We start from the raw sequence: 13,246 nt of genomic DNA on the forward strand, positions 1-13,246 counted from the left end.
TTGTAAGTGTGTGCTTTTTTTTTTTTTTTTTTGTTTTGATAGTGACGGTTTGTCTTGACCATAACTATGCAGCGCCTAGCGAAATGGCAACGAGCAACATACTGTCCAAAACCATTGAATGGGTAGTGATTGTCCCCTGTGAACAATGAAACTGCTGGGGCACAACTAATAGCCACATCAAGAATGTAATTAAATTACTCCTGAATAAATTGGGCCTCTCCGTTATGGGGTGATATCACAGAGTGCCCCGCTAAAGCTTTGACAAAGTTACAGCAAAAATTCATCAACAGCGTTAGACGCCGTATTACAAATAACATCTCGCGCACACCAGCTGTGTTCAAATGAAAGAATGGTTCATTCGGTGGTGATTCGCTCAATAAATGTTTGACAAAGTGAATTAGGCCCCCGGTTCATTCTTTTAGAGACCCCCTTCAACAATGTGGGGAAATATCAGATAAATAAAACTATCTGAAGATTGCATAGCTCTACTGCCAGTCTCATGAATGTCATGGGGAGTTGCCTCAATGCCAAACAAAAACAAACAAACAAAAAATAAGAATCAAATGATTTCATAGAAAAAGAATCAAATGATTTCATAGAAAAAGAATTCAGAATTTAAAAATATAATGGAACACCAAGAATACGCAAGTCAAGTAAAATACAATTTACATCATCCCTGCCATAGCCACAGCCTTGACAACTTTGATGTTTTTTTTGAGTCTGGTGAAATAATAAGGACATTGTATCTATTTATACCAGACCTTTTTAAACGACAATGTTCAGCGCTGTTCTGTATAGAAGTATTTATATCCTCCAAAATAAGATTTGTAGAGCCACACACCTTAAGGCTCTTGTGAATTTGCTTGTGTCGCCATCCTACCTCAGCTTCATCGGGCTGAAGTGTTCTCAGTATGCCCTCTATGCCCCCTCAGTAGCTTCTATATCTCCACCCACCTGCTCCTTGGGTACAGACTTCCTGGTGAGTAAAAAAGAGAGAAGTCTCTACCTTCATCATCATGCTAACAAAAGGAGCATTGCCTGATTTCTGATTACAGCAACCCATCCTAAATGAAGCATTTAGACTTAACTTGTGCCCTTCTGCATCCCTTGTCGCCCACAACATTACTGATACTGTGTTCTTCCTCCAGACAGATATAATCATCCAACCTGGTTGAATCTGCTCATGAACCATTTTTAGAGCAACCGTTCTCTTTGAAAAGCCGCTTTCTGATCCACAGAAAATCAATAAGCTTGTTGCGCAAATCATCTTTTATGATTGACGTACATAAAATTTTGTCTGAGATATGATGAGAGAATTGCGTGGTCCAGTCACTGTCAATTCACATTGGGAATACTCCGATTCCTATCTGTGGATATCCAATGTGATACATCCGAATAAGGCCCACAAAGGGAGCAAAGAAATAAATATTGAGTCATCTGAAACGTGTAATGACATTTTGGGTAGACCAATGAATATCATTTTATCACTACACAAGGTTTTGGGTCGATTGAAAAAAAATATGGTTGGGACTGCGGCTTTATAAATCAATTTCTGGTATACAATATCTCATAACAACAACCAATATTCTACAGTCATGCTTTTTTTATTTACTTTGCAACCAGAATACCAATTCGTTGTTCAGAAGTGAAGACTGAATGCTGAGTCGTTTCCCATTACCAAACCAACTCGTTTGTGCAGTAAAATAAATGTGTTTGCATCCACATCAACAACACAGATTTAGGGGAACCACCATGAACTCAGGGCCACAGCTAATAGGTTGCAGACTCACTTCAGCAATTTACAAATTGATCCCCCTCTTTCGACTGTTAAGAAACAAGAACAATAATAAGCATTTCTGACCGACATTACAGCTAACGTAGCTAACAACGGCTAGCATGCAGACAGAATGAAACGATTTTACATAGCCAGGTTTCATTGAATGACAATTGCAGTTTACCTTAAACTGTTTCATTGCATTTATACAATATTATTTGTTGGTGTAATATTATTAGTTTCATTGCACGCTACTGTAACGTCGACGTTAATGTACCGTAGATATGTAGGTTAATGAACGTACCTGGACATTATTATTGCCAACTGTCAGCAATATCCGGTGATGATTTTTATCAGTTTCTGCTGCCATCTACTGGACGCATTTGGTTCGTAGTAAAATAATTAACGGGTGAGTCGTGGGCCTATAAATTCAAGGTTACCCTTATATAACCCATATATAAATGCGTTATATTAAAACAAGAGATTTGTTTATATTTTAAAGTGTAACATCCTCACGAAACTGTATTTGTCCGTTTTTGAAATTCACCATAGAGATGCACCGGCGTGCTCTGTCCGTTAGGGGGAGACATATCCATTGACACTGCAGCGAGAACGATGCAAACAGACAAAAGCAAAATGGTGAATACCAAAGCACATTATTGGATTGGGAGCTTTATCATCGTGCTGGCTTGTGATGTAAGAGGCCTTACTGAAGTGAACTTCCACCTTTAAATCTGTGGACACTTGGTCGCAGGGATGATAATTCGTCCCAAAATGATGATAATGTGACATATGTCAATTTGAAAGATGCCTTGTGACAATTTCAGCCTTAATTTGGCAATAGGGGGCCTTGCCCTCTCACTTGAGTAAATAAATAAATAAACATGTTTCATTTAATTTTGATTCAATTGGACCTCAGTAACTATTCTGTGTTATAAAACACAAATGTTATCATCAACATAATAAAGCAGGGTTATACATTTAATAACAAGCGCTTGAGTCATTATCTTACAGTTCAGTGACCATTAATTTCCCCGTGGAGTGAATCTTTATTCATTAGCCAATACCATCATGTATTGATATTACTGATAACCTTCCACATGAACACTGCACTAAATACCACAGAAGAATACCTCTCTGACTCCACTCTGTAAACTTGTGTCACTGATTGACAGAGTCTGTGTTTAAGACATAGTGCATGTTTAAAACACCAGAGTGAATTTAATGGCTGCACTCACTAAGTGATTTGCAATTCTTTGTCATATGTTCACGAGGTAAAAAGATACTGGCTGCGGGCATTTATCTGTTGGGTTTTGTTCTAATCACTCTAATGGGAAAGTATGTGTGTGTATTTCCTTGTATGTGTTGATGATTAACAACATGACTGGCTTTCAGTGAACACAACCTCACATTATGAACCTATCTACTTGCAACTAAAATAATCACACGTTCCCAACCCGTTCCCACACCTGACTCCACCCCCCATGAGGTACCGAATGGGTAAAGGTACCTAGATGACCACAGGTGCTTCATTCACCGATACTTATGCTTATGTGAAGGACACTTTCAACAATGTCTCGTGACTATTTTGGCTTCTCCTTCGTGAGGAGCAATGCCAAAAACGATACAGGCGGACCTTCCATCAATAATCCTGCTGATATTTCTGTCATTGTAATTTATTTTTTGGTGGTTTTGGCTGTTGGATTATGGGTGAGTTGTTTCAACATTTCCTTTGGGTATCTTCTTGGGTACAAAAATAGTCATTCTGTTTTGAAACCTAATCCCGGAAATAAATCGTAAAATCACAAATGGAATACCAAACAGTGGTGTTCGTTCAGAGGGGGCTGAAGATTACACATTATTTTATTTTCCCAAATAAAGGGGCTTTTATTGACCGCAAGCTGACTTTGTTTTTAGACAGTGTGCATTTGATTGACAGGTGAATGTTGAGCGGGCCAAGTTTCATCATTCTGATGATTGTTTGTTTATGTGTGTCCTGCCTTGCTTAATATTACAACCATAGGACATAAAGTATAATTTAGCATGATCAAATTGTTCCGATTGCCTTTAATTTCAGGCAATGGTTCGCACCAACCGTGCCACTGTCGGTGGTTTCTTCCTGGCAGGCAGAAGTATGGTGTGGTGGCCGGTGAGACTCTCATTTTTACGTCACTTGCACAATGCTAAATATCACAGGAAGATTGAATGCTTTCTGAATGAATCAATTGAAATAAGATAATAATAATAATAATAATAATAATAATAATAATAATAATAATAATAATAATAATAATGACTGTATGCCTTCCGAAGATTGGAGCATCTCTTTTTGCCAGTAACATCGGGAGTGGGCACTTTGTGGGAATTGCCGGGACTGGAGCAGCCGCCGGAATAGCCATTGGTGGATTTGAATGGAATGTAAGTTGAAATCATGAATTTGAATTTGATTTGAAATAACTGCAACTCAGTAGAATATACTTTTATCGTATGATACGTTTTCAAATGTGCTTCCCAGGCTCTCATTGTGGTGGTCATTCTGGGTTGGCTCTTTGTGCCCATCTACATCAAAGCTGGGGTAAAGAGACCAATGAACTTAATTTTTCATCAATTGAAATAATACGGACGCTCCCCAACTCACGAACAAGATACGTTCCGAGCGGTCATTTGTCAGGTGAATTTGTTTGTAAATTGCTTCAGTGCTATATTTTGTCTGGAATGTATGTTTAAGGCTTATATAAGTATGTTTAAGGTGTATATACGTATGTTTAAGTCTTGTATAAGTAACCTGTATAGGTTTGTACTGAAGAATACATATTTAATAAAATATATGATCTATAAAGTACAACTGGAGAGAATACGACATGTTACTACGAAAAAATGTTCGTATATACCGTTCATAACTCGAATGTTCGTCAGTAGGGGAGCATCTGTACATGCCGAAAATATGGCATAGATGAATGAAAACAGCCTTTGCATCTGTTTAGGTGGTCACCATGCCAGAATACCTGAAAAAGAGATTTGGGGGGCAGCGCATTCGCATCTACCTCTCAATTCTCTCCCTCCTCTTGTACATTTTCACCAAGATCTCAGTAAGTTGTCTTTACATATCTCTTGATTGTAATCAATCGCCATAAAAATGTCATCTCCTGTCTACTCAGGCGGACATGTTCTCCGGCGCCATTTTTATCAATCAGGCTCTTGGGCTAAATATCTACTTGGCTGTCGTGGCATTGCTCCTGATTACGGGGTTGTACACCGTCACAGGTCAGACCCCACACCCAGGAGCATTGTAATAATAAAATATATTTTTACATTATATATATATATGGAAATAAATGGCAGGTGACGTATACGAGGGGGTTAAAGTCTTTTCAGTGGCATGTTATTGTTGCCCATGGCCCATAAAATCTGATAAGCGCAAGCTAGCTTTCTGTAACACCGCTAGCTTAAGTTGGTTATAACGTGTAAGAACAATTTTCAAGAATTACCCAGAGTAGTACATACACAGGGAAGGGTAAAATGAAAATAATAATGGTTAGCACAATTTTACTCACAGATGAAAGATGCCATGTTTGAACCTTGGCTGCGGCCTTCCTTAAAATGGAGTCTGCATGCTTTCCACAAACCCGGTGGATTTTCCCCAGGACATGTGAAGCAATGTCACCGTCCTACATTTAGATCAGACAAGTTAAATGTTAACTTTTTCCACAAAAAAAACCCCAATATAGAACTAGAATAGCACCCGTATACCTCCACCAAGACATCCCGGGACCCTTCAGATTTGGAACCATTTTGTGTTTTATCTGCTATCTGTGATGCTAAATTATCTCATCATACTTGTTTTTTTGGGGGATTTCATTCATGATTTATCACCCCTTTTAAAAAAATGTTAAAAGGATATAAGGATAAATTAACGCTCAAACTTGAAAATCGTTCGAACACAAGTGCTATAAAGCTGTTGTGTTTTGTTCTTAAGGTGGCTTAGCTGCAGTGATCTACACAGACACCTTACAGACTATCATAATGATAGTCGGATCGTTCATCCTAATGGGCTTTGGTAATCCTTTTTTTCCTTCTCGCCGCCTTTCGCTCATTCACTGCCATTCACACATTTATTCGGGAATTGAAAATATGACGTAGAGTGCCATTCCAGAATTGTTTAGGTTCAGTTTTTTCCTTGCTTGAGTGCAGATAAAGCGTGAGCCAGACCACTGGCAATGTTTTTCCCTTCCACATGGGAGCAGCATTTCCCTTTTTCTATGTTTGCACTTTGTTCCAGCTTCAGTTGTTGTATTATGTATTGCATTGTATTTTGGACAGCTGCCCTCATTTCATGCTCATATAACTTCAGACCCATATAATTTAGGAATTAACTATTTTTTCTAATGAAAGAATAGAGTCTAAAGTTTCTTATGCTGCATTGAATGTTTATGTCGTCCTAAAACGCAATATTCTGTAGGCCATGGAATTTGAGTGACAATGACGAAAACCCTGGCACTGGAGTGGACACATTTTTGCACGTCTGGCAGTGAATGAGTTAATATCCAAATTAATACAGTTTGACATTTGTCTTAGTAAAACATCCGTTTTTGCAGCTTTCAATGAAATGGGCAACTATGAAAATTTCCAGGAACGCTACATGAAGGCCATTCCCTCCATCACAGGGAACATCAGCGAGAGTTGCTACAAACCTCGACATGATTCCTTCCACCTTTTTAGGGACCCCTTCACAGGAGACCTGCCCTGGCCCGGTTTGGTGTTTGGACTCACTATTCAAGCCACGTGGTACTGGTGCACCGATCAGGTTAGTCAAACGGCAAGCCGTGTGACTTGGGACACCTCTGCGGTCAATAAAAGGACAACCGACACCATTTTTTTGTTTCCTAACTGACATCAGAAAAACGTTTTATCGCATCTAAAATACCCAAAACATGCATGCTGATATTGTTAGTCAAATGAAAAACACCAATAAAAATGACTTAAAGTCTCCCAAAACTACTTCAAAATGATCTGAGAAAGTTTCGTTTCAGAAGGTCTCGCCCCCTTGTTCGTGACGTCACGCCAAGACGTCTTGCCTTGCTCGAGAATCAAAACAATGGCTTCAGATTTGGAGAAATTACTTCTTGTTACTCATCTAGTTGTAAATATGATTCAAATAGTTCTGAAGAGGAAAGCATAAATGTTTGCAATCGCTTAAAGAAGTAATACCGTGTCTTTTTGAGGCCTCTGGATGAAATGTAGCGTCTCAGAAAATGCACAAGATGGCGCCAAAGCTCCGTTTGAAATGGGCTGATTTGTCTGCTGGGAATTTGTGTCAACTTGAATCAACTCGTAGTCTTGGTGCAAAACACAACGATTCACCATCACGTTATTTGTGTTTTCCTTCTAATTTCGCCATCAACACGGATCAACATGAAGTTTTCAGACCAAACAAAGTACCCAAAATACATTTTGTGTCGCTTTCTCGGTCAGGGGCGTTCCTGACGTGACGTCACGTCAGGAATCGTCACCAACTCAAAAACAGGACTTCCTGAATATTCAGTGCGAGTCTTCAAACGTAAAATATAGCGATATGCGGTGGAATCTTTGTAAAATACGCTCAGTAGAAGTCATTTGAAGCCATTTTACAAATTATGGACACAACTTGTCCGGTGGCGTCGGTTGTCCTTAAAAAAAATCTTGGTGGATCGCTTTCTGTTTGTTTTTTTCAGTAGACAGCTTATCACGTTGTCAGGTTACAGGGTGCAAAAAAAGGGTTAAATGCAGATTTATCTTAATCGTTTTTGGCCAAGCGGCACTAAAATGGACACTTGCCTGGCTATTGTGTGCTTTTATAAATTCCCATTGATGCATGAGATGTTTTTTTTTTTACTACTTTTATCTTCTATTTCTCATGGAACCAAACGACAAATGCTTTGGTGTCTCGGGGTTGTTGTTGACCAAGACGATTAGCTGCGCTTCGGTGACCCTCACAGGAAGACATGGCAGTGAGACATTGTCCATTTATGGTTGGAACCTTCATCTGCAACCTTCTGTTCAGAAAAATAAAAAGTAAACACCTAAAAATAGGGAGTTTTATATTTGGCTGCGTTGGGTACATGAGCAGGCGACTTTCTTATTCGTAAGACCGGACTGCACCATTTTTGGGGAGAGGGGTCAAAGGCGCAGTGTGAGCTGCGGTGGGATACTGATACGTTTTGCAATTTTTATTAATACCAACATTGTCAATAGGTTAAAATAAAATAGATAAAGTCAAAACAGGAGTGGCTTGAGTCAAATTTGTTGCTATGACTTTTCACAGCAGGCCTAAGAGGTGTTTCACATCTGGGTTATAAAGAACTATTAAGACACAGCACCATAGTTGTGAACACAACTATGCAGTATTCCAGTGGCGGGCCATGCGTGTCACTTCTAGGCCTTCAGTAGTGCTACATCTGAATCAATCAGCTACGTGTGGTGTGACATTACTACACGACCACTAGAGGGTGCCATTGGCCAGGAAATAATAACTTGAAGAAATACTGTAATTAAACTGTTCACATTTTTATTATGAACGTGTGGATTCATGATAACCTCCTAAAACTGTAATATTATTTGCTATTTTTGCTAGCTTCTGAGCTGTCCAACCTTTCTTAATGATGTCCATCTGTTCTTGAAAAGTCCGTCTTGAAAATGGCTTTAACAGTAAATCTGCAACCAGATCCATTTCTTTTCCTCCTTTAGGCATTGTGGGTTGACAAAACCGTAATTAAATCAACAACAATATATTTGCTTATGTAGCTCGCTACAGATACAGTGCGCTAGTTTTGACCAGAATTCTCTTCACGAGCGGCTATGATTGGCTAGTGACTACCTAATCATGCGATTAGCCAATCATATTTTGCGAAAACTCTGATGTTTCCAGCGCCTCCAAGCAGGTCTTGGGTTGCCAACTTGAACTCGGATTGGTTAAGGCCTGCAGAGAAGGCCTTGCGGGGCCTGACGGCCCACCACTGCAGTATACATGACGTTGACTTGTCTGTCTCCACTTTCCAAACAACGTAGGTGATTGTGCAACGTTGCCTGTCAGCCAAGAATCTATCCCACGTTAAAGGCGGTTGCATCTTATGTGGCTACCTGAAGCTGCTTCCCATGTTCCTGATAGTTTTCCCCGGAATGATCAGCAGGATCCTCTACACTGGTGAGTCACGTTGAGGTTTCTAAGCGACTTTCCCAAAGCGAGCTGAACGGCGTCGTTTTGCAGATGTGGTGGCCTGCGTGGACCCGGATGAATGCCTGAAGCACTGTGGGGCCAGCGTGGGTTGCAGCAACATTGCTTATCCCAAACTGGTTTTGGATCTGATGCCCGCAGGTGGGTAAAGGAGAACCTTGGCTCTGGACCGGCCTAACCTTACTAAATTCAAACCGTGTCATTCCCAGGTCTGCGTGGACTCATGTTGTCGGTCATGCTGGCGTCGCTCATGAGCTCCCTGACTTCCATCTTCAACAGCGCCAGTACTCTCTTCACCATGGACATCTACACCAAGATACGGCGTTCCGCCACCGAGAAGGAGCTCATGATCGCCGGCAGGTTAAACCAAAGCTTGACGACAAGCGATTCGTACACTTCGGGTGTATGGACGGCCCCCCCCCCCCCCCCCCCCCCCCCCCCGTTGTGCTTGGATTCATTACAGATTGTTCATTTTGGCGCTGATTGGCGTGAGCATAGCGTGGATCCCCGTGGTGCAGTCGGCTCAGAGCGGTCAGCTCTTTGATTATATCCAGTCCATCACAAGTTATCTGGCACCGCCCGTCACTGCCGTTTTTATGCTGGCTGTCTTCTGCAAGCGTGTAAATGAGCCTGTGAGTTCCTTCTGTTTCGTTTACCGGAGGCTTGTACAAACACAGAGATGAACTCTGCTCTGTTTATCATCACCTTAAAAGGACAACCGACACAATTTTTTTTGTTTCCTAACTGATATCAGAAAACGTTTTACTGCATCTAAAATACTCAAAACATGCAGGCTGATATTTTTAGTCAAATGCAAAACACCAATAAAAATGAGTTAAAGTGTCCCAAAACTACTTCAAAATGACTCCGGAAATGGCGAGTTTCAGAAGGTCCCGCCCCCTTGTTCGTGACGTCACGCCAGGACGTCTTGCCTTGCTCGAGAATCAAAACAATGGCTTCGGATTCGGAGAAGATGCTTTCTTGTTACTCATCCAGTTATGTAAATGATTCAAATAGTTCTGAAGAGGAAAGCATATATGTTTGCAATCGATTAAAGAAGTCCTTGCGTATCAATTAGAGCCATCAGAAAATGCACAAGATGGCGCCCAAGCTCCATTGTCTGCTGGGAATTTGTGTCAACTAGTATGAAATAGTAGTCTCGATGCAACACACAATGATTCACCATCACGTTATTTATGTGTTTTCCTTCTAATTTCGCCAACAACACGAAGTTTTCAGACCAAACAAAGTACCCAAAATGCATTGTGTGTCGCTTTCTCAGTCAAGGGCGTTCCTGACGTGACTTTTATCACTTTTATCACATCAGGAATCGTTCAGGAAGACTTATTGAATATTCAACGAGAGTTTTAAAACGTAAAATCTAGCTATATGCGGTGGAATCTTTGTAAAATACGCTCAGTAGAAGTCACTTGAAGTGATTTTACAAATTATGGACACAACTTGTCCGGAGGCGTCAGTTGTCCTTTAAAGAATCACTGTGCAAAGGTCTTTAGTGGCTGCTTTTTGTTTGGGCCTTGTGTAATGAGGTGAGATTGGCTTTTACAGCATAAATATTTGTCTCTTCAAAAGTTACATAATCACCATCATTAACTCTTTCAGTCTCGTTGTTGCGGCAGAGTACTTTTTAAGTGGTGGCATCCAACTTTGTTTTTTTTTTTTCCAGGGTGCCTTTTATGGGCTGATGATTGGCCTCCTCATCGGCTTATCCAGGATGATCGCAGAGTTTGCTTATGGCACAGGCAGCTGTGTGGAGCCCGGTATCTGTCCCACCATTATATGCGGCGTTCATTACCTCTATTTCGCCATCATCCTCTTTGTGGTCTCCTGCGTCGTCATCCTCGGCTTCTCCCTCGTGACCAAACCCATCGCCGATAAACACGTACGAAACAGTTGATGGAAGAGTAACCTCGACAATAGGCGTCGTGTGTCATTCATTTGAGATGTTTTGCCTTGGGTTCAGTTGTATCGACTGTGTTGGAGCTTGAGGAACAGTACTGAAGAAAGAGTCGACCTGGAGAAAGATGACTGGGTGGAAAATGACAACAGTATGGAGCTGGAAGGTAATTGTGATTAATAATAACCCACTTGGTACATAAATGACCATTCATTCATTCATTCATTCATTCATTCATTCTTTGTTTATTATTTATCAATTTATGAAATTTTATATTTATTTATTCATCTATTTATTTATTCATTTAAGTGTTTATTTATTTATTTATTTCCCCAGTCATTGTGTATTTATTTATTTATTTGCGTGTTTATTTATTACTATATGGAGTTGTACAGTATATCTCTGTATTTATTTAGTTACCTATTTATTATTTATTTATTTACATATTTATTGTTTATTTATTTACCTATTCATTTATTTCTTTGTTTATTATTTATTCATTTATTTATGTATTCATCACATTCCTTTATTCATTCTTACTTTATATATATTTTTTCATTTATTTATCCCCCTCTTTATTTACTTAACTTTCCCACTTATTGATGTATTTGTACAATTATGCGCTTATTTATTCAATTATTTATCTATTTATTTGTTTATTATTTATTTATGTGTTTATTTATTTAGTCTCTGTTCATTTATTTACCTTTGTTACTTATTTATGTATCTTTGTTCATTCATTATTCATCCTTTAGTCATTCTACATTTATTCATATTATTTATATTTATTTTTCTGTCTATTTATTTCTTTATTTGTTTGTTTATTATTGATATACTCATTATTATTATTATTATTATTATTATTATTATTATTATTATTATTATTATTATTTAATACTGTTAGTTAAAGTTGACCCTCGCAAAGCATGGGGGATTATAACCCCAGTAGCCAACAAATAGTGGAAATCCATATACGTACGTATATATTTGACACCCCTTAAAATTTATCCGAAAAAAAATAAAATAAACATTTCAATCCCTTCAGAAAAATCTTCAAAAAACACACATCAATATTCAATATAAGTTTCCCACGACTGAGGCAGAAATGAGGATAAAAAAAATTACCGGCAGAACAGAAAAAATGGCTTACATAAATACAGTCCTGTTATTCAATCAAAATAATATTTGTCACTTCCAGAACAATTCAGAAAAATAACCCCCCTTTTGCATTCTTTTGTGACTTAGAACCGAAGGAAGAACCAGGTTTCTGTCAGAAGATGCTAGCATGTTTCTGTGGCCTGGAGCAGGAAAAAACTCCAAAACTGAGTGAAGAGGAACAGGCCGAGCTGCAAAGGAAGCTTACAGACACATCCGAAGTGCCGCTGTGGCGGAACGTTGTCAACGTCAACGCGCTGCTCCTTCTCTGCGTCGCTGTTTTCTTTCACGGGTTTTATGGCTAAACACAATAAACGTCTTCTCATGTCTTCCAACTCCAATGTCGTCAACGTACCATGTAAAAACAATGGAATTGACCTTGCCATTCCAATACTATTGACGGGGACTCGAATTCATATTGTAGCAATGCGGAATTTTTTCTTCAATTCATCATTTTAAACACTCAAAACAAGTTGAGTGAGTGGAAACATGTCCGGCGACTTGTTTTGGAAGGTATCTTGTTTATTCACAACAATACAACCTCACTGGGTGAAATAATGACATTGACAGAGTGACAGTGTCAAGATTTTCAGATTTCACTGAGCTATGACAGTGCTAAGCTCCTTTTTAATGTTTGTTTTTCATTAGCGACTGCATCTTCTCCGAATCTGAAGCCATTGTTTTGATTCTAGTCTAGTGCAAGGCAAGACGTCCTGGCGTGACGTCACGAACAAGGGGGCGGGACCTTCTGAAACTCGCCATTTCCGAGGTCATTTTGAAGTAGTTTTGGGACACTAACTCATTTTTATTGGTGTTTCGCATTTGACTAAACATATCAGCTTGTGTGTTTTGGATATTGTATATGCTATAAAACGTTTTTACTGATGTCAGTTAGGAAACAAAAAAATGGTGTCGGTTGTCCTTTAAAGGGCAACCGACGTCACTTTTTTGCTTTTTAAATGACATCAGAAAAACGTTTTATAGCATCTAAAATACCCAAAACATGCAGTATGATATTTTTAGTCAAATGCAAAACACCAATAAAAATGACTTAAAGTGTCCATTTATTGAGCTGCGAATTGGGCATTTTCAGAAAGTCCCGCCCCCAGTTCGTGACGTCACGCCAAGACGTATTGCATTGCTGGAGAATCAAAACAATGGCTTCAGATTCATACATACACATACACACACA

General features: G+C 39.3%; 1 protein-coding gene across 1 annotated transcript; it reads left to right on the plus strand.

The window, feature by feature from the left end:
- The first annotated feature begins 3,325 nt into the window (after window positions 1-3,325).
- Window positions 3,326-12,617, plus strand: slc5a1 (solute carrier family 5 member 1). The gene is made up of 15 exons (XM_089020954.1): window positions 3,326-3,484; window positions 3,852-3,923; window positions 4,088-4,192; window positions 4,290-4,349; window positions 4,759-4,863; window positions 4,933-5,038; window positions 5,751-5,831; window positions 6,370-6,578; window positions 8,819-8,954; window positions 9,018-9,125; window positions 9,194-9,344; window positions 9,448-9,616; window positions 10,669-10,884; window positions 10,966-11,065; window positions 12,145-12,617. The coding sequence occupies exons 1-15, from the start codon at window positions 3,347-3,349 to the stop codon at window positions 12,357-12,359; spliced, it is 1,971 nt and encodes a 656-aa protein (XP_088877080.1). The 5' UTR covers window positions 3,326-3,346; the 3' UTR covers window positions 12,360-12,617.
- The last annotated feature ends 629 nt before the right edge of the window (window positions 12,618-13,246 follow it).

This window comes from Hippocampus bargibanti, linkage group LG18 (assembly GCF_051943395.1).
Source record: "Hippocampus bargibanti isolate YZ-2025 linkage group LG18, ASM5194339v1, whole genome shotgun sequence".
Lineage (NCBI taxonomy): Eukaryota > Metazoa > Chordata > Actinopteri > Syngnathiformes > Syngnathidae > Hippocampus > Hippocampus bargibanti.